We start from the raw sequence: 21,785 nt of genomic DNA on the forward strand, positions 1-21,785 counted from the left end.
AGTCACCAGGCCCTGGCCGGGAGTCGGACGCTGCTCTCAGGGGAGCCTTGGCACAGGGGGAGGCCCTGGACCTGGCCAGAGACCCGGCCTTGACTCTGGCACTGTGTGGACTCAGTGGCCTTGGGCAAGTCCCTTCTAGAAACAGATGCCTCTGACTTAGGGTTTTGTGGCGGTAGAATCGGGGAACATGCCCATTAGGGCTCTCAGGGCAGCAGGAACTCTCTTGCTGAACTTTAGATGGCACCTTCCTGGTTTTGCGCAGTAGGGAAGACTTTCGTGGTCATTCTAGATCATTCTAGATCAGCTGGAGCTCAGCGTGCCCGACAGGATGTCTTTAGGTTGGCCTCTTGGCCACTGCACAGAGGTCTCAACTCACACTGGGCGGCACCATCTATTTTTTCTCCTTTTCTGATCTCAATAAGCATTCATAGACTAAATAAAGACCCTGACTTCTGACCCGGGCCCCAGACGGTGGAGCCTGTCTTGGGTTTGGGAAGGTTGCTGGCATCAGTTCATGGCTCCAAAAGGAGAGCCTGGAGGAGAAGTTGACATTGTGTGTCCTGCTGCCTCAACAGAGCCCTTTGATTGATTGGGAGAGGGGAGTCTCAATTTTACTTGCATTTTGCCTTCCAAGGGGCACGACCCTCACACAGCGTCTCTGGTAGACCTGGGTGGCCCATGGGAGCAGGCCTGAGGCTGGCCGCAGAGAGTAGTTCCAGTGGAATCCCCCTGGGTGTCAAGGCCCAGGCCATGGGCTCACACGCATCCTCTCCCACGCCTGGTGTCCTGACACAGGAATCCAGGTGGCAGGCTTGAGACAAGAGGTGGGGTGGGGAAGACTCTGCCGCCATGGCACGTGGTTGGCTTAACTTGCCTTTGACCTCCTGAGTCTAGTCCTCCTGCCAGTGTCTCTAACTGAGACTACGAGAGGGCAGGCAGCAGGGGGTTGAGGAAGCAGGGGTAACTCCACCACCACCCAGACAAAGAAGCCAACCTCTCAATCTTGGGGGGCCTAGAAGTGTCTAGAAGCTCAGGTTTCTCCTCCCACCACCACCCGCATGAGGCCCCTCCAGGCCTGGTGCGTCCCCTGGCGTCCCCTGGCCGTGAGGACTTCATCAGGGCCCTGCAGCAGTGCCTGCCATTCCCATCTACTCTGTGAGCCGAGGTCTGCTCAGCTCTGGGATGACCAGCTGCCCCAGCCATGGGGTGTGTGTAGGAGCAAAGGACTGGGAGCCCCAAGACTACTTCCCTTCCTGCTTCCCTGGGTTGCTGTTGGGGTTCCTACCCAAAAACTTAGAGTTCTCCACCCCCAACCTCGTTCAGAGAAACCGGAATGTAGGTCCTGGCTATGCCCGAAGTCGGAGACCCCTGCTGAGGCCATGAGGGAGGGGCCTGTAGCTGGAGAAGGCTGAGCCCCAGCCCCCAGTTGGCTTTTCCTTTACCTGAGCTGGTCTCCGCAGGGCCCTTGGAGTGGAGCTGCTCACCCTGGTTCAGGGCGGCGGAGGGTGGGCCTGTGAGTACACACGTCTGCACACAAACAGGCCTACACACTCAGCCCGGGGTGCCCGGCAAGAGTACAGGAGCGCAGGACAGCCACACCTGAGGCCCAGGGCTCCCCGTCCATTTCCTCATTCCCTGAAGACCCTTGGGAACGGGCATTCCTGGCAGTTCACCTGGGGTGTCACTCTCAGAAGCCCCAGGATGGCAGCTGCAGCCATTACGTACCTGTACCTTTGTCTTTGAAAGGGCCACAAGCCGTGCAGGACCTTGGTAGTGGCATAGACAACTGTGCCATCCCCTGGCAGTGAGCGGAGGGAAGCCCTGACACAGGCCCCTTCCCAAGACCCTCTCCCATCCTACTGGGGGCTTGTCAGCGTCCCCTCGAGCGTCACTGTCCACCTTGCAAGGGGGTGGGGAGACCGCTCTATGCTTGGTATCCTGGACATTTGCCTGTTTGCTGTCAGATACCCTCCCTGCCCTCCCCCTGCTCTGCTCTCGAGTAAAGTATAATCCCTGCAAACTACATTTCCCAGGCTCCCTGGTACCTGGTTCCTGTTCAGTCTGACTGTTGGGTGCACTGGTGGGAGGGTGGAGGTTGGGATCGAGGGAGAAGCCAGGGTATCCCTCCAACTCTCTGCGTCCTGGGCAGTGGCTGGGTCTTCCCCATGGTACCCACTCTTGCCTGGCGGCCCTGGCGTCTGGACTCACTGGCTCCTCCTGCCATTGCTTCAGCCGGCGGCTTCCTGCTCTGGCTCATCTCTGGACTGTCTCCTGACCTGCACTTGGCTTTTTGGTTCATCCAACACCATCGTCGTGAGTTTCCTGTACTAACTGTCCTCTGTGGAACTTTCTGGCTTGAGTTCTGTTCTCCTGAATGGATCCTGATAGACTTAGTTTCATGGCTCTTTAACAGCAGGCAAGACAGCAGAGGGAGTTTTTCCAAGCCGAGAGCCAGAAGTAGTTCTGGCAGTTAGGAGCTGTGTGACCTTGGACAAATGAGCCTCGGTTTCCTAATCTGTAAAATGGACTTAATGATACACAGGAGAATATGTCGCTTTGTTGTCTCCCGGGGTTCTGGGGTAAAGTGGAAGGGTCTCCAGACTTGGAGAGAAAACAGAAACAATTTCAGTAGCAGAACGAGGGCAAGGGTCCTCACACTGTCACGGTAGCAGGGGTCTGGCAGGAAAAGGCCTTGGGTCTTGGCTGCTGGGGGTCGTGTGAGGACAGACACTGCCTGGCTCTGCCTCTGGAGTGCCCTCTTTCACCAAGGAGCATGGGAGGGACTGAGATGCTCAGCTCTGAGGGAGCTGCTGGATCATTCTCCCTCCCCACCCTGTGCACGTCCTCCCCTGGGGGCCCCGGCCCTGTGTAGACCTGGCCTCTCCCTGTGGGAATAGAGAACTTCAGGCAAAATCTCCGACAGATTGCAGACAGTCCAGGGGGAGGCAGGGCAGGTGTGCACACCCGGCCCCTCCCCTGGGATTGGCCACTGACACAGCCGCTATGTGTCCCCATGGCGGCCAATCCAGCTGACTCACTGTGGGGCCAGGCTGAGTTTTTCTCCTGGCGCCATGTTCTTGCACTCACGCAGTGAATACGACAACACTGTCCTTTCAGGCTCTCAGGATGTGAGAGACGATGAACATGGATAAAGGCCTCGATGATGAGTTGGTGTTGCTTTCGTTGTTGCCTTGGGACTACTTCCATCGCTCGTACTGGGGCTACTGGTCTGTGCATGCAGACAGGAGTCCCCGGGGAATGAGAGGGGGGTCTGGAAGTAGAAGCTTGAGAGGAGGGATTTCCTCCTGGGGAATAGCACTGAACCCCAGAGACCCAGCTGTAGCCTTTGGCCCAAGCCTTGGGGGGAGAAGGAAGGGGAAGAGGATGTCTGTCTTTGGGGCTTTTTCTCTGGGCGAGGTGTTGGTCAGAGAAAGCCCCAGCTTCTTTTTTTCCAAGTCTCTACCTCCTCCCACCCCCAACCCCTCCACTGATATCTGGGCTCCACAGTGAGAGACCCCGCTGTCCCGAGGGCTCATCGGTCAGCCCCGTCCACTGCTCCCACCCCGCCACCAGCCTGAGCCCTTATCCCGTTGCACCCCTCGACCCTGCTGGCCAGGTCAAAACTCTCTAGGAGGAGGGAGGATACGAGCAGACCCCCGGGTGTCCCTCGAAGCTTTGGGCTGGTCCCCGAGGTGGTGCCACCCCAGCCCGGCGCAGCTCACCTTTGCTGCCCACAGCCGCCCTGTCCCACCGGCTGCTCTTGCCAGCCTCGCCCCTCTACCGGCCGCGCGCGCTCAGCCTCTAGTTGTCCTCCAGGTTGTCGTGGCCCTTTCCCTGGTCTCCCTGTCCCCTCCTCGGGGGTCCTCCGGTCCACCTTCTACTCAGCAACCACTTTGATGATGCCAGTCCTCAGCCTCCAGACTTTCAGGGGTTGCTCGTGGAGGGAAGAGTGCCACTCTTCACCTTGCCCTTCAGGGCCCTTCCTGGTTCCATGTCAATGGAATGATGTTCCACTGGCTTCTTTTATATACTCTCCTGCCCCCCAGGCACACAGACATGGTTTCTGCTCCCAGGCAGATGGCAGGGCTCTCCCTCACTGCTTTGGCTCCCAGAGGTCCCCCCCGTGGAGCACCATCTCTCCCTCTCCTGTCCAGATCCTACTCATCCTTTACCCACTAAAATGGTGCCTGCCACCTAAAGTGTTCATTGTACAGAAGTCAGATCTCCCTGCCCTTCTGCTTTGTCTCACCTTACTCTTAGAGGGTCTGCCTGAGAAGGCAGCTATCTGTGAATATGCCTCATGTCTGCCCTGGGACGGGAAGAGACCCTTGAAGGTGGAGCATGGCTGATTCATCTCCAAATCCCCACCACAGGCCTGGATCAGAGGCCAAGCAGCATCTGTTGACTATACAGGTCTCCGTGCTCCCCGCTCAGGCACACGCACCTGTACTCAGGTGTAAGCCAGGTGTAGAATCAGGTCTCTGCTACGGTAATTCTGTGTGATAAGCCTCCCGAATTTCTGGGGCTCGTAGCATCTATTTTTTCTGGCTCATGGGTCTGTGGGGTTGGCTGAGTAGCTCTGCTGTGGGCTGCAGGTCTAAGGGTGGCCTGGGCTCCCACGGGGTTGGGTAAGGCTTCGGATATGCTCCATGTGCCCACAGTCAGGGACCTAGGCTGCGGGGACAGCAGCCATCTGGGACAAGCTCTTCTCATGGCAAACTAGCAAGAGTGTGGGTGGACTAGCCAAACAGCAAGGCCATTTGAAGCCACTGCTCACGTCACAGCCACTCATTTCCACTGGGCAAAGCAAGTGTCACAGCCAGGTCCCATGGCAGTTGGGCAAGGAAGCACCCCTACCTCGCCTAGTAGGAGGACTGCAAGGTCACAGAAAAACACAGCTCTGTTATGCAGAGGCTGTGAAAGACAGGAGCATAATTCACGCAGACTCCCAGAATGAAGGCCATGCACATTGGCATCCATGGGTCTGTTCTGCTCACAGCCATATAGACGGATCCCTGTCCACTGATGTCTCAATCTCTCTGTGCGCCTGTTTTTTCATCAGCAAAATGGGGATAATAATACTTGTCTAGAAGGTTCTATGAAGTTTAATAGACTTACTATGCGCTAAACACTTAAAGCAGTTCTCCGTAAAAGTGTTCAATAAAAGTAAGCTGCTGCTGTTATTGTTATATTATTACAGCTACTACTACATAGCATCCAGTTACACCTGTTCCCCCGGTGCCTCCCACGCACAGCTGCACCAGTGCAGAAGTGTGCAAACGCGCACACACAAGCAAGCGTGCACGTATGCCGGGAGTGGCAAACTGGCCACCCACTGGCCGCATCTGCCTGGAGATGTGTTTTGTTTGACCTACACGATATTTTTTAAAACATGAGGCATTTCACGTAAAAATAAAAATGTCTTGAGTCATCTTCATAGGTAGTAAATATAATTAGGGAGTAGCTAGCCTCCTGCAGGTGGGGGTGTGAAGAGCCCAGCGTTTAGGGGTTGGCTCGGAGACAGGATGCCTGAGATGGAGCAGCCAGGGAGGCAGCGAAAGAACCGGGTCCCCGGAGCAGGGAGGGGTGAGGGCAGCAGCAGCTGCAGGAGGACCCCAGAGCTTGTGAATTGGACTCAGCAATACGCAGGCCACCGGGGGCTTTGGGGGGCGGTTTGGGAGTCATGGAGACACAGGCTTGTAGGAGATTGAAGAGTTGAGTGACGGAAGGTGCACAAGGAACGGAAGCGAGTGTAGCAAACTCTTCCAGGGTGATTGGCTGGGAAGGAGGGAGAAGAGGAAGAAGGGTTGCCTAGGGGCCAGTCATGGGAACTGGGTTAAAAATAGTTTTCTGAAAATGGGAGAGGCTTCAGCAAATTGCAAATACTGATGGAGAAGGTCATAGAAAACATAGAAGTCTGTGGCATGGGGAAGAGGAGGTAATGACCTTGGAGGAGGGTTGGTGAGGAGGGAGCCAAGTGCACGTGAGGGGTCAGCCTTTGAAAGGAGAGGGGACACCTGGCCCGCTGTGACCAGAGAAGGGGTCACCCAGCTAGTTTGTAGCCAAAATGGAGCTGGGTCTCAGGCGGCCTGTTTTGCTTACTTGTTCATTGATTCATTCAACAGGTGTTCATCGAGCATCTACTCCCTACCAGGTACCATCCCAGCAAGAAGGGAAACAGACACAAATCACTGCTTATGTTCTAGTCATGGGAGAGAGATAATAAAAGAGGAAAATTGTGGAGTTTGTTAGAAGGTGATATGTGTTATGAATAAAAATAAAGAGGAACAGAGAGGGCCAAGGGCACGGGTTGCAGTTAAAATAGGATGACAGGGTAGTCCTCATGGAGAATGTGCCATTTGGCCAAATACTTGAGGTAGTGAGTGAGCGAGCCCTGCGGGAAGCTGGCCAGGGATAACATCTCCTAGGAAGAGGCGAGAGCGGTCCACAGAGCTGAGACGGGAGACAGCGAGGTGGTCACATGGTCAGAGCAGACAACGGGACAATAGTGGGAGATGAGGTCATGGGGGCCGCTGGAGGGTGTTGAGCAGGGGAGCATGATCCGACTTATATTCAACAGTTACTTGGGTGGCTGTGTTAAGAAGACCAGGGGGCGGGGGAAGTGTGGCAAGAGGGAAAGCTGGGAGACCCACAGAAGCTGTTTCCATAATCATGGTGGCTGGGGCCAGGGTGGTAGCAGAGGAGGTGATGACAGGTGACTGGATTCCTGACCTATTTTGAAGGTGGAGCCAGCAGGATTGGCTGATAACTTCAGTGAAGAATGAAAAAACAAGAGAAGTCAAGGATGCCGTGAAAGCATTTAACTTGAGCAGCTGGAAGGCCAAGGTCGCCATTTGCTGAGATGGGGAGGGCTGTGGGGGAAGCAGGGTCGGGGGCGGTGGGGCTGCAGAGCTCCACTCGGACGTGAGTTTGATGTGTCTGCTAGACATCCACGTGGAGATGCCAAGTAAGCAGTGGGATAGAGAAGTCTAGATTCAGGGGAAATGTCCAGATTGGAAATATAGATGCAGGAGTAAGTCATTGTTATCTAGGGTTATTTGAAGCCAGGAGACAAGATGAGACTGTCATGGGCATGAGTAAGAGAAGAGATTCAAAGACAGTCCTGGGGCCTTCCAGTGTTACCAGATCAGGGGGAAAAGGTATACCCAACACAGAAACAAAAAGGAAAGGAGAGCAGCCAGTGAGGAGAAGGGAGCCAGTCTGTGCTGTCCTAGAAGCTGAGAGGAGAGCTATTTCTAGGAGGGAATGAGCTTCCGGGTCAAATGCTGCTGATGTGTCAAGACAAGAATGGAGAAGTTGCCACCGGGTTTAGCAGTATGTTGGACATTGTGATTTTGATAATGGCAGTCCAGAGGCTGGTGGGCCTGGGTGGTCCCTCTGAACATTCTAGGACCCTCTCTGGGATTAAACGAGATGTGTGTGTTCATGCCCTGTACACAGAGGTGCTCTGAATCCTGGTGCATCTGGTAGGCTAAGTGGTTAGAACAGAGGATGAGAAGGTCAGTCTTGGAGTGTCCAAGTAGACCCAAAGCCTGCTGCCCTACCCACCCCCCACCCCCAGCAGTCTGTGCAAGCTTCTGGAAGGGAAGCAGGTACCCTGCAGGTCCTGTTTATTCCCATCATCTCTCTAGACCCTCTTCTCCTCCCAGCAGATGAGCCAACCTCCCCCAAGAAGCCCAAGAGTGTTCTGGAGCCAGAGCCCAGTGATGTGGAAGGTGAAGCCACCTCTCTCCTGCCCTCAGAGTGGACCTCAGTGAGGATCAGCCCTGGGGAGGATGTAGTTGGACAAGACATGATGGCTGTGTGTGTCCTGGTCACCAGTGATGACGGCAGGTATGCTCAGGCTGCTGCAGGATGGGGACAGAAGAGGGACTGGACAAGAGTGACAGCATTCAGGGACTGGTCTCCTCTCCACTCACTGACCGTATGACCTCTCTGTACCTCCATGTGGTCATCCATAAAATGGGGACAATGGTAGCACCTGTCTCATGGACAATTTTAAGGATCTAACAATTAATTTGTGTTAGACCACGTAGAACAATGCTTGGCACATAATAAGCACTGCAAGTGTTAGCAGTTGCTGCTTTCTCAGAGAAGGGACAGGCTCTGGCCCACTGACTTCTCCCCGAAAGGCAGTTGTGATGTAGGCTGCAGCAAGGGGTGCCAGGTGGGTGTCACTGTCACAGTAAGATGTAAGATGGCGATGCCTGGTGATGGGGAGGCTGGGCTGGAGACGGGAGAAGGCGTGAGAAGTGAAACCCTACTGCCCTAGATGAATATTTCCTTGGAATGCCGTCCTTACCGCCCAAACCAAAACCACCTAGAGTGGTCATTAGGTGTGCAGACTCCAGGCCTCCCCCAGACACTGAATTCATTCAGGAGGTCAGCTAGCAAGAGGGACCAATTGCTCAGTATGTACTAGACTCTGAGGATACAGTAGAGACCAACACAAGACAAAGGCTTTGCCCTCACAGGGCTCTCATTCAAACTGGGTAGACAGTCAGCAAACAAGTAAATATTTAAGAGGAAAAATATCACCTGTGGTCCAGGTAGAACAATAAAATAGGAGTCTATGATAGTGACTAGTCAGCTACTTTTGATCGGGTAGCCAGGAAAGGCCTTGTATCAGTTGTCTATTCTCACAGTCGTGCTGAGTAACAGAGCATCCCGACAGCCACCACGAATTCTACTCACTGTGGATTCTGTGGGCCGGCAATTTCAGTCAGGCTCAGTCCTGCGGTTCTTCTGATCTCAGTGGGCTCCTGTGTGTTTGGGCCAGTAGGGTCCCGCTTCTAGAACATGGCTAGCTGTCAGCTGGGGTGCCAGGAGGCTATTGGGCCATGGGTCTTTCATTCTCCAACAGGCAGCCCATGCTTATTCACATGGTCCTGTGAGAAAGCACAATCATGCCGAGTCTCTTGAGGTCTTGGCTATTCTATCACGTCTGAATGGTCACAAGTCCAGCCCGGATTCAAGGGGTGGGGAAATTGGCTCCACCATTATGGGAGGAGCTGCAAAGATCCATTGAAAAAGGGTGTGGCGCCAGGAGGGGAAAGATTGCAAACGTTCTTTGCAAACAACAGACCACAGCCTCCCGGAGGTGACATTTTAACTGAGAATTGTTGACAAGAAGGGACAGCCATGTGAAGACTGAGAAAATGGCATCCAAGCAGTGGAACACCAGCACATCAGCCCAGGGCACGTGTGAACCTGATGTTTTCTAACGTGGCTGGTACACAGTGAGGGGAAGAAGAGCACGATATTAAAGCAGAGAGCACGGCAGGAAGAAGGCTGAGTAAGACAGGGCAAGGAGTTTAAACTTTATTCTAGATCTAATTGAAAGCCATTAGATAATTCTTAAGTCAGGGAGTGACATTTATTTCCAAAGATCAGCAGGCCTTAGAATGGAAAATGGATGGGGCAGAGGTAGGTGGAGGTAGAGGCAGGGAGGCCTGGTGGGAGCCTGCAGTGCAGGTAAGAGACGAGGGACTTGGACCAAGTTTGGGAGCAGAAGAGATTTACTGATGAACTGAACATAAAGGTGAGAGAGAGCCCAAGGGTGACTCCCAGACTTTGACCCAGGTGACTGCATGAAAGGTACAGTCATTCCTAGAGTGGCCTTGAGGAGGACAAGGTTTTGGGGAAGGTGTAGGTTTGTAGAGAAAATCAAGAGTTCTCTTCTGGACCTGTGGGGTTTGAGATGTCTACCAGATGTCTTTGCACAGTTGTCAAGCATGCAGTAGAACAGAGAAGTTTCTGGGAGGCAGGACTAGAGACAGCGATTTGGGGGCCAGTGGCACATAGAGGCAGTGAAAGCAAAGGGAGCCGATGAGTTACCTGTGGAGTAAGACTATCTCTTTGGGGGCGGGGGCGGGTGGGGGGAGGCTATCTTCTCATTGATAAAGAAGAGCTGAGCCTGGATGAGGGCCCCAGGGCATTTGAACATTCAATGGGCAAGCAGAGAAGATGCTGGCAAAACCCACAGGAAGGAGAGAAACCAAGAGAGGTTGGGTTGTGGAAGCTGAGAGAAGAAAAAAGTTTCAAGATGGAGGGTGTGGTTCACTGTTTCAGATAAGAATGGAGGAGCTGGAGAAGTGACCTCTGGATTTTCCAACAAGAGGATTGGAAACCTGACTGGAGTAGGTGTGGGAAGAATGTGAGAGGAGAAAACGGATACTGCCATGCAGATAGCTAGTTCATGAGGTCTGGAGCCTTCAGACTCTGGAAGGGGGGCTGGGAACGTATGTTTTAGCAAAGCCCACAGGTAATTCAGACACACACGTCTGCATGAGCACCACTGCCTTGGAGTGCCTTAGCAGTCACTGAGATAAAGAGCAAGGCCCAGAGAAGGAAGGCCCTGCCCCAGGTCTCACAGCCTTCTAGGCCTCAGTTAGGACCATCTCCATTGTAAGAGGCAGAAACCCAACACTAGCCTAAGTAACAAAGCATATACTTCAGTTCCTCTGACTGGGAAGTCCAAGGGTAGTCCTCTCTCCAGGCACGGTTGGAGCTAGAAACTCAAATAGCCACTCTCTGCTGGTGCCCCTCTGCACTTCGAATTTACAACCATCCACAGGGAGGCTATATCCACGTATGGAACTCTTGGCTACGGAGCGCCGCAGCCCGTGTCCATCAGTCCATGTCCATGTCCCAAGATCTCAAGGTAGACGTCCGATGGGTACGACTCACATGGCACGCCCAGCTCTGGGACCCATCAGTGAAGAGCCGTGGGATGCCGTGGCCAGCAGGCTTGGGCACTGTGATGGATAGAGAGTCCACCAGGGCACACAGATGGGTAAGGAGCAGCGATCCAGTGGAAAGATGCGTGCTGGACTTACATACACAGAGTAAATAGTCACAGCCCTACTGGTTTGTGCCTTCCCAAGCCCCTGGGGGACTGTCTGTGCTGTCCCTGCTGCTGAGGACACATTTCTTCCACTTCTCTGCCACATGAATTCCTACCCATCATTCAAGGCCCAGATTAAATACTCCTCCCTCCAACCCCGTAGCCGTCTCTTTTCTCCCACCCATTCGCACAGGATACAAGCAGCGCTGAAATGCCTAAAGTTTCAGGACAGGTCCTAAATGATAAGCTCGTTTTGCACCAGAGAGCTGAGGAGTCATGCTCAGGGATGGCTGATGGTAGGTAGACCAGCTGTCCTGCAAGCACATCAGTGTAGGTTCATGGGGCTTTGTTCTGCTTGGATCCACGCCGGTGTGTGTTTGCTAGTCTGTAAAGCACCACCAACTGGGTGCTTAAACAACAGAGACATGCTTTCTCACAGTTCTGGGAGCTGGGAGTCCAAGATCAAGGTGCTAGCAGGGTTGGTTCCTTCTGACAGCCATGACGGGGAAGGATCTTTTCCAGGCCCCTCTCCTCACTTTGTAGATGGCTGACTTTGTGTTCCTGTGATGTTTTCCTTCTCTGCCTGTCCAAATTTCCTCTTCTTGTAAGGACACCAGCCATATTGGATTAGGGCCCATTCTAGTGACCTCATTTTAACTCAGTTACCTCCTTAAAGACCCAGTATCCAAATGTAGTCACATTCTGAGGTCCTAGGGGTTAGGACTTAATATGAAATTAGGGGGACACAGTTTAGCCCATAACCAAGCCTAAGGCCGGGGTTGGGGTACGGAGGTCACAAAATCACTCTCTCTGCCCCAGAGCGCCGTGGTCTGCTGGAGGCAGTGATGGGCAGGGCACAGTGGGGGTGTGAGGTGAACTGCAGGGCTCCCCGCTCACCCACCCTCTCCTTCCTTCTTCCAGCTCCGATGCAGAGCCAGACTGTCCCGGTAGTGAGGCCTCCAGCGCACAGCCCTGTGAGGAGAGATCCCGGCGGCCAGAACCCCCGCCCCTCGCAGAGCCCCTCACCAGGCACAGCTCCCTGAGAGAGGCCCCGACCAGGAAAGTCTCTCCATGGTGCCCTGAGGAGTCGCAAGCTATGCATGGTGAGCCGACAGCTTGCCTGGGTGGGAGACAGCCATGCTTGATCCTGGGACATGGGGAGGGAAGAGAGAGTCCCCATGGCCAGTTTTTCCTCTCGGAAGATCCTGTGATAGGTCCAGCCCTCAGGCTCAGAGGCAGTGGGGCTGGGGTATAAGTGGAGTGAGGGGACTGGACCTAGGCCCAGCCTCCTTCTCCATGAGAAGCTTTGGAATCTCAAGTGGGTAGGTGGCAGAGGGGTCTGACTGGCTGTTGTGTGTCCCAGGCTGGCAGAGATAAGGGGACCCCAGCAACCTCTTGCCTGGAACAGTCTCCTCTTTGAATATCTCCTTAGGGGCCCATCTGGCATTCCATAGCCCACTAGGGAGGGATGTGGCTTAGCTGCCATTGGACCACAAGCAGCCGGGGGCAGCACAAAGCCATTAGTGGTGCCTGGGACAAGTGGAATGCACTAAAACTTTACGCAGTAATAAATACACTTCTACTAAGCGCCTGTAATGGCTGAGGGTTTTCCCATACACGGCCCCATTTCATCCTCAGAACGACCCCGTGGGGTAGGTAAGCTCACCATTTTACCCGTGAGCAAACAGACGGTGTTTCCCCGAGGTCTCACAGCTAGTAAGCGGTGCGGCCCAGAGCCAGGGCCTCCACACCCTAAAAAGTTGTGTTTAGCAGCCCAGCTTGTTTTAATAAAGGTGGTCTTGAATCGAATGCTTTGATTCAGTCCATAGCAGCTTGCAGCCTCAGGGTGGGAAGAAGGAAGCTAACAAGCTTGCCACCGTGGGCACCAGCAGCCTTGGCTGCCCTGGGAGAGCCGGTACTCAGCTTGTCCTGCACCTCCCCCTGGTGGCTGAGAGCAGAATTTCCACCTGAACCTGGAAACAATCTCACAAGGGTTGGTTTCCCAGGAAAACTAGGCCTGGGGTTGGCCTCCTGAAAATTCTGGATTTATCCTCCTCTGTGAGTTTTGGGTGTTTTTGTTTTTGTTTTTGAGGACAATTGTCATCAGAACATATTTGCTCAATACCATTGTGGTGGCTTCTGGAAAGGCTTTGCATAGGCTGTGAACAGAACCCTGTGCTGTGCCCAGCGAGGGGCAGTCTGCCTCTGTCTGCTTTGCTGGGCCTCTGTCTCCCTGGGCTCCAGCCTCCTCATATACAGATATGAAACCTGCCTGCCTTTCATCCCTTCCCTCCATTTCTCCCCGCTCCTCGATTGCCAGGGGATTTTAGGCAATTTACAAGAAAGACATAAAACAAAATTCTACATCTCTCTCTATAAAAGATAAATCCTCAAGATCTGGGATAAGAAAACGAGTTTAGGAGGTAGAGACCCCGGAGAGGCAGACCGTGGGCCTACGCAGTTGCTCTAGTGGAATTGTAAATTTGATCCTGAGTTTTCTGGCAGCCAGAGTTAAAAAGGAAACACAATCATTATTCTCCTTGTTCATAAGAAAAACAACATACTGGTTTGCGGCAAGTTCCAGATCTCGTACCACTTTTCCTAGTGCTTCATGTCAAACAGCACTGAGAGATGCATGAGTTCACGTCCTGGGCGAGGCTGTCTCGTGCAGCATCCCCGGCTGGCAGGTGAGCGCCTCACACACACACGTCTCAGCAAGAGCAGTTCTTCCAGGGGGACAGGGCTGGACCAGGACTAACAGGGCAGTGCGGCCAAAGCAGTTTGTTTCTGACGGTCCAGTGTGATTCCAGGCTAAGATACGGAATAGACAGAGAAGTGGACAGACCGCATGACTTGCAAGCAATCCTTATTGGTTTCACCTTCGTGCATCACATTTTTGGTCGTTGCTCGGCAGACCACATCGTACGGTTAAAACCGCCAGTGCAGTCCGAGCACTGTTTCGTGTTGCTGGTTACTTTACCGGGTCAGGCAGGGTTGATATCATGTTGGGCGTGTCAATGGAGCTTCACTCAGCACAGTTTTCACTTGGGTAAATGGCTCAGAGCGCAGCCAAGGGAATGCTAAACAAGGCCAAGATACGGCTTTAAGAGGACTCCTGCTTTGCACAGCCATGCTCATCTGGCGTTACTTACGATTGCCAAAGGGGGAGATGACCCCCAAATCCAGCAGCCTGTGAATGGATAAACAATTGTGCTATATCCGTGTAACAGAATATTGTGCAGTGTTAAAAAGGAAGGAAGCTCTGACACAGGGTACAACATGCATGTATCTTGAAGACATTATGCTAAGTAAGCCAGGCACAAAAGAACAAGTATCACACGATTCCACTTCTAGGCGGTACCTAGAATAGTCAAATTCATAGAGAAAGTCGAATGGTGATGACAGGGGCAGGGGTGGGAACGTGGGGAGTTACTGATTCGTGGGTACAGAATTTCAGTTTGGGATGAAGAAGAAGTTCTGGAAGTGGACGGTGGTGATGGTGGTACAACAGTGTGAATGTACTTAATGCCATTGAGCTGGACTCTTTCACGTGGTTGAAGTGGGAACTTGCATGTTACATAGCATTTCACCACGATTTAGGGAAAGACTTCTGGGACTACCTTGGCTCACTGAGGAACCTATTGTATCCTCAAAGTTTTTAGCACAGAGCATGCCCAAGAGGGTGGCCTCAAATAGAATTTAAGCCCTGTGTTATCGAGGCTCAGTAGAAAAGGCTCAGTATTGCTCCCCCAAAACACCCAGTTCAGTGGTTCTTTAAAATCTTGTTTAAAAGGCAGATACCTAGGGACACCTGGGTGGCTCAGTTGGTTCAGTGTCTGCCTTTGGCTCAGGTCATGATGTCAGGGTCCTGGGATCGAGTCCCACGTTGGGTCCCTGCTCAGCCAGGAGCCTGCTTCTCCCTCTGCCTGCCGCTCTGCCTGTGCTCTGTCTGTCTGTCTCTCAAATAAATAAAATCGTTTTAAAAATTTTAAAAAAATATATAAATAAATTTTTTAAAAGGCAGATACATAGGTTCCCACCTGTAGAGATTCTGATTCAGAGGGTGTAGCATGGAGCCAAGTATCTGCGTGCTACAGAAGTGCCAACTGCTTCCATGCAAGGGGGCCACGTCCTGCACTTTGGAGAGTCACAGAGGAGCAGCTTCCAAGAGGGTCTGTCTGGATAAGTTTGTTGTAAAATACACACCTACACAATTAAATGAATCAATCCAGAGCGCTGGGTTTGGGGCATAAACCAATTAGAGCTGGGGGGGGGGGAGCAGACAGCCCCATCTTATTCGGGTTTAGAAAAATTGGTATTTCTCCTTTTTTTTTTTCTGGCAATAATTTGACAACAGGATGATTCAGTGACCTACGGGGCATACCGCTTGTTTGTAACAAGAAAATGATATCATTAGCATCATATGGCAAAATACTTACCCCTTATTCCTTTTGTAGTAGGTCATACAGTAAGATCTCCAAAAGTGCTCCCTGTAAATAAATATAAATAAAATATAAGCTGAAAAGGGGAACCAGGCTGGCTTTATGCTGCTCAAAACGACTGGATCAAATCATTGCTACCCACCCTGTTGTTCCTATTATGGTAAAAATGTACGCATGTGTGTCCTGGAAACGCCAGGAATGGAAAATTGCTTGTGAGTTTTAGCCAGTTTTAATAAGTTCCATTCCACAAAGTGAAAATGCTGAGGAGAAGCCATAAGAGCTTGAAGCAGTGTTCTACATTTCTCGGAAGATTCTCCAGCAGCTGATGGAGGGGCTAGCGTTGGTCAGCAGGAGGAAGCTGCTTTGGAGGCCTGACTGCCCCTGTTGCACACCGGCCAGTGGGGCAGAGCATCCCCCTGCACCTGCGGGAAGAACGGGCCTGAGCTGGGGGGTGGGGGGTGAGGAGGCTGCGCCCTGCGCCCATCCACACAGGCTCCCCCCAAACCCATGGACTCGATATGACAGCAAGCCTGTGGGACAGGGAACCCACCAGATAGAAGAGGCTCACATCAGCTCCAGGGACAGTAAGGGAAGGAGGGGAGTCAGGGATCTAAGGAGCTGGTGGATCTTGTCCCAAGGAAGAGAAGCCCCCAGAAGTGGTTGCCACCGGCACCCCGCAGCCTGGCTGATGAGAGCTGACGCCCAGTTCAGAGCACTGGCAGGGTGTGGGATCCAGGCCTTCCTACCGAGAGAGGGCTGGGCCTTGGCTTCAAACCTTCCCTACCCCATTTTCCCACACCCACATCACTCCTGGGGCGTTCTTCCCTTCCACACCCCTAGTCCCACCTGTGTGCGCATTCAGGCGTGCATGCCGTGCCCCATTCTGTCTCTCGGGTATGAAGGAACCACCACAGGGACCTGGAGCCTAAGGCCGAATTTGAGGGCCCAGTGTGGGAATGGGGTACATTGGCAACTCTCACACCCTAAATGGCCAAGGCCACCTTCTTCTGCATGTGATGTTCATCTTGCTCGGCTAATTCTCAAGCCCCAGCAGGGTGGAGGGTCTTCAGTACACAGTCCATGGAATACTGGCTCCCACAGGGTTTGGGAGGCTTTGTGGGGGAGGGGGAGAGGAGGTAGAACTTTCTGCAGCTTCCAGGCTTCGATGAGAGCAGGTCCGGTTTATCTACTACACATATGGGACATTGATGTGAGACCAGCTTTGAAGAACTGTTCTGCTAAAAACGAGCAAACAAGTGTGCCCCAAAGCATGTGCCCGTATGGACATGCATGTATACGGTGTGCACATACACGTGTACAGATGTACGTTCGTTACGGGCGAGTTAGAATGGTGGCTCGTAATTGAGGCATTTTCTGAATAATGGCAGTACCTGTCCCATAGCAGGGTCTCAATACATACTCGATGAGTGAGCAAATAAAACGTTGGAAGTACGTGTCATAGGGGTGGGAAGATGCAGTCCGGAAAAGGAAGGGGCTCTGTCAATTATTATTATCTATAAAATGTGCCATAGGAGAAAACCCCATGGTTATTCTGTAAGTTTAACAGACTCTTTCCCCTGCCCCACGTCTCCCCTGCCTCTTTCTTTTTTCCACCACAGCTCTGCAACGGGCCAGTAGCTTCCAGTCTCCAACTCCCAGCAAATACCAGAGCTGGAGAAGAAAATTCCAGTCGAGTGAGTCATGAGCTTTCTGGGAGTGGGTGGGGAGGGGCATGGGCAGTGTCTTCTGCTCAATTCTCAGGGGCAGCTGTTCTCATTCCAAGCATGTCCTCTCTGACCTGGCCTCCTGGATGTTAGGGGCAAGGAAAGAAATAGAAGTTTGACTGTTTCCACTGCTGACTCGAGGAAGCATTTTCCAAGGATGTGGGACCTTTCCTTCTCCTTCAGCTCCCCAGTCTGGCATCATGGGGCCTTAGAGCTCTATAGTTGCTCCTGGAAGGGGTGTTAGTAATCATAGGCACCAAGCTTTTTGAAACACAGATGAGGAAACTGAGACCCAGAGCCTCTATGTATTTTCATTCTGTGCACGGGAATTGGACTGGGGACATCAGCTGAATGACCTCATGCAATCGTGGGCAAAGCAGTGAAGGAAGCCACACCCACACCCACTCACACACCCATCCATACAGACACACCTGCTTCTTTTTCTGAGCAGGCTTTGATCCCAGCATCCCTGAGAACACGGCTGGGTGAGTGAGGACTAGCGGCTGGGGCGAACGCCAAGGCATCCGGTTCCCAGTAGGGGGCGCAGTAACCCCGCTCACAGTGGCGCAGCAGCTGGGGCTGGCCTCATTCTCTGCGCTGCCTCCTTTACAGGGCAGGCATCCCCTCCCTGGCCCTCTAATCCATACCCAAGTCCACCTTCCATCTCCCCCTGCCCCACACTCTCTCTGGGCTTTGCTCTGGGAGAGGTGGACCCAGGAAAGCCTTGGGTTAGACAACACTTTCTAAAAAGAGCCATTGTTGAAGTTGGAACAGAGCACTAGTTAGTTGGCTCCTTCCTTCTGAGTCAATGAGGACTCCTGGCCTATGAGTCATTCTCCCAGCAGCCCTCAGACTCGAGGCCCCCCCTTCCTTGGGTGAGGCTGGGATAATGGATGCCTCTGGAGCTGGACCACAGCTGCACACTGGCAAGCCGCTCCACCTGGGGCACCCTGAAATGACTCTGGAATCATCTTGCAGTCCCAGACACTGAGGGTGACTAGAAAAGGGAATTAATGTTTACAGAAGGCCTGGGTCACTTCATTTCCCCCCCCCCTCCAGTACATCCTCAGATCACAGGAATTCTGCTTCTATGGGGTGGTGCTGAGGGGTGGCCCATTTGGGTACAGATTCCACCCAGTGCTTCCAGCTGACTTCACTGAGCTCCTGGAGTGCAAGGGGCTCTGCCTTGCCCTCAAGAAGTTCCCACTCTGGGGTGCGAGCAGTGTCTGATGGGGGCCACTCCTCGCAGGTTGGGGATGCTGGCGGAGGCACAGACCGCTGCTAACCAGCAGCATGGTTTCTGGGATGGGCCTGAGGACCTCGGTGCGTCTTCAGTGATCCCAGGTGTTGGTTCTCAAGTGTATATAAAAGCTGGTTTGAGGGCAGGCCTTGCGTTGGGGTCATTTCTGTGGGCCTGGCCCAGAGAAGGTGTGCAGTCGTTGTTTGCTGAATGAATGAGTCAATGAGTGAACAAACGAACGCCTGAACGAGGAACAAGCAGGCTAGACCCGGCGCAGAAACAAATGAAGGCCATGGGTTCCGCCTGCGCGGGCAGCTGCCCCTAGAGGGCGCTCTGAGACCGTGGGAGACTTGAGCATTGCCTGCCCTCCAAGTTCTGCGAAGCTGCACCCTGGGATCCCAGTCTGTAAAAAACCCTCACGGCCGTCATTTTGGTCATCTTCCTTGTGCCCAAGAGGAAACCCCAGTGGGCAACACTCGTCCTACTGTAGTAAGGAGCACAACCGGGGGCACCATCTCCTGGGTCCGTTCCCTGCCCCGTCCAGACGGGGTCTGGCCCCAGCGCCAGGTGGGAGGACAGAGAGAGATGTGTGAGTGCCCTTCTCACCCTCCCTGCGCTGACTGCAGTCACCACAATGACCTCTGGAATCAAGGGGAAAGGTCACCGCCAGAGGGCCCAGAGAAGAGGCCGCTGAGCCAAGGGAGGCTTGGGGGCTGTAACCGGGCCCGCTCTGCTCATCGAGCCCTTTGCATGACGGGACCGGCAGGGCTGGCAGCCCCCGGGACTGAGGCAGCCCGGCAGGACCGTGCCAGGCATCCAAGGAAAACAAGAAGGAATCTGCAGAGAAGGGTCCGAGTTGGTGAATGAGGAGTCCCCGGGCCTACAAGTTAGAGAAATTCTGGCGGGGGTAGGGGTATGCAGCCCCTCGGGGCAGGTCGACAGTTCCGCAGTGTCTTTATTGGACACAACCTGTGTGCGTGGGAGGAAGAGAGGGATCAGAGTTACTATTTAGCTAGATGCGGCGTTGGCTTTGCCTTCTGCACCGGCCACCACTTGTTATCCCGTTTTATTCCTTTGGCCTCCCTGTGAAGCAACACTAGCCATCCCATTTTTCACATGAGGAAGGTGTCAGGCAGCTGGTGTGGGTGTGAAGGAGGTGGGGTTCCAGGTTCCCTTTTGCCATCCTCTGAGGGAACCCAAAGATATCAGCCGCCTCAGGCAGGTGAGATCTCCTGTCGCCTCTCAGCTTGGCTCTGGCCTTCCCCTTCAGTGCATGAAGAACGTGTGTGCAGAGCGGCCTCACTGGTGGGGGGGGGGGGGTGTTGGGGATTAAAGGAGAGAGGGAGCACCCCCTGGGTCATGACCTTGTGAACCCCAAGGCTTTCCTGTCAGGTTTGGTTCCCAAGGTGTCCCTGGCTCTGTTTCAGAAGGTTCCAGAGAGCTTCTAGGGGGAACAAAGAAGCAGTCTGTTGAGCTGAGGGGACTCTGAGACATGCTGAGGAGTTTGATTCAGGAGTCGGCAGAGGGAAGAGAATGAGGGGGCAAGGAAGAGGAGGAGGAGGAATTTGGCAGGAATTTGGCAAGCCAAGGACAGGAAGCAAGGCAACAAGTAACTCACGGCGTTTGCCTTTTTAGGCTTGAACCATCTAATTGTGGGCTGCAATGGGGGCTTGGGTGACAGGCCGGCCAGCTGCCTCCCCCACATCGGCTCCTGGCAGCCCAGGGCCTTCTCCCAGCAGCTTCTTCCTGCCACCCTCGGATCTCTTCCCCTGAGTTATCTTCTCCCTCAGAAGCATTCTGGAGGGCTTCGCTTTGGAATCCTGCAGAACATATGTGTGTGGTGGCCATCTTTCCAGAGCCCAGGCCTGGGATACATGTTCTGACACGCTTGCCTGTGTGTACAAGGAAAGCAGGACAGGATCCTGAAGAACCCCCCTGTGTAGTCCTCCTGTGCAAATGGGTCTGGAAGGAACTCTTCTGGGGGTGGGGTTGGCCTGGCCTGTATGGGTTCCAGAGGAGGAGCACCTCATCCGAAGCTTTGGGGAAACTGAGGCCAGGGGATTGTCTTGAGTTAGGAAGTGAGCCAACATCTGAAGGCTGGACGCCCTGAAGAGAAATTGGAATGGGTCAGCCCAGCGGCCACAGGCAGGGAGTCTGACAGGAGTTGGTCCTGGGAAGTCCTGAGGGATAGCCTCCTTGCTGGGAGGGTTCACAGGAGAGCTGGCTGGGATGAAAGGTCAGACACTGAGTGGACAGTTCTGAAACGGAGTATGGCATTTTCTGAGTCCCTCTGAGGACATAGTATTGGGATGGTCCGCTATAAAAGCAAAGCTTTTGAGATTTTAGATTTAAGGTTACTAGAGGATGCATGTGTGAACACACGAGAGAGAGAGAGAGAGAGAGAGAGAGAGAGAGAGAGAGAGAGATGATCTAACAGGCTACAACTGTCACAATTCAGCAGTTACGAGACGAATGGACTCCAGCTCCCACAGTGCAGAATTAGGCCGTCCTCAGGGCCCAGCCACACGCTCCTTTCTCATGTTGCTCTGAGCGCGCAAGCTGCATCTCGTTTGTCCCCTGACCAACAGGAGCTTGGCACGAGGCCCACTCCGTATGCTTCAAATGAGTTGATACTCATTATAACCTCCCTCCCTAGTGTTCTCTTAAACTCTCAAACTAACCATCTCGCCTGAGAGCCCCTTGGCGCCCATGTGAGACGGAAGAGCCCGATTCATTAGCGGGGCCGGCCTGCCCTGCCCACGCCCACCGCTAATGGTCCGGCGTCTTGTGGGAAGAGGCCTCAGGTGGTTTATTGACTAAGTGACTTAATGCAGCCCAGACCCCAACCACAATGGCTTTAGGGGAAACTTTAGAGGTAGGCTTTAGAGGTAGAGGAAACTTTCTAAGAGACGCCCGGAGACTCCCTGTTCCATCTCTCAGGAACATCCTCACGGGAGCGTGAAGTGCAGTGGTTCCTAGACCTTCCGTCCTTGGACCTCTGCTCCCCTGCAGGAGGCTGCCACTCCTCACCCTAGTTGGAGCTTCTCTTAAAACTTCCTCTTTTCATGATAAAAGAAGGTAATAATAGCTCTGTAATGAGGAGTGTGTGCTTTCCTTGTAGGTTTGACGCCAGTGAACAACAAAAGGACTATGTCACCTTCAAAGGAACCTGCTCCTCTTTCTTCTTCCTCATTGTCTGCTCCCTCATCTTCCCCGCCATCTTTTTCTTCAGCCAGTGTCCCGGGGAATGCTCTGGATGGCGTCTCCCTACCTCAGGTAAATGCCCCTTGGGGCCCACACAGGTGTTAGGAAGGTGAGCTGCTCATAGCCCACCTACTTCCACATTGAACTCTGGACTCTTAGCACTCCTAGGTCACCCAGGTGCAAAGCCAGGGCCATGAGATGCTCTGTCAAGAGTCCACCCAGGCCTTCTTCACTTGTCCCTTTCATGAAAGCTCATCCATCCCGTTCCTTCTCAGGCAGCCCCAGGGCACAGCCACTCACTCAGCAGA

The 21,785-nt window shown here is 53.4% G+C and overlaps 1 protein-coding gene across 5 annotated transcripts in view; it reads left to right on the forward strand.

Moving 5' to 3' along the window:
* MICAL2 (microtubule associated monooxygenase, calponin and LIM domain containing 2) overlaps positions 1-21,785 on the forward strand; it is a 210,902-nt gene that overhangs the window by 140,230 nt on the left and 48,887 nt on the right. For all 5 annotated transcript variants that reach the window (XM_087855273.1, XM_087855274.1, XM_087855276.1 and 2 more), the window contains 4 exons: positions 7,671-7,854; positions 11,789-11,970; positions 16,929-17,003; positions 21,395-21,549. In XM_087855273.1, coding sequence (XP_087711399.1) covers positions 7,671-7,854; positions 11,789-11,970; positions 16,929-17,003; positions 21,395-21,549 — 596 coding nt within the window. The remainder of the gene's footprint in view (positions 1-7,670; positions 7,855-11,788; positions 11,971-16,928; positions 17,004-21,394; positions 21,550-21,785) is intronic.

Source organism: Ursus americanus, chromosome 24, assembly GCF_024610735.1.
Source record: "Ursus americanus isolate L20-20 chromosome 24, mUrsAme1.1.p, whole genome shotgun sequence".
NCBI lineage: Eukaryota > Metazoa > Chordata > Mammalia > Carnivora > Ursidae > Ursus > Ursus americanus.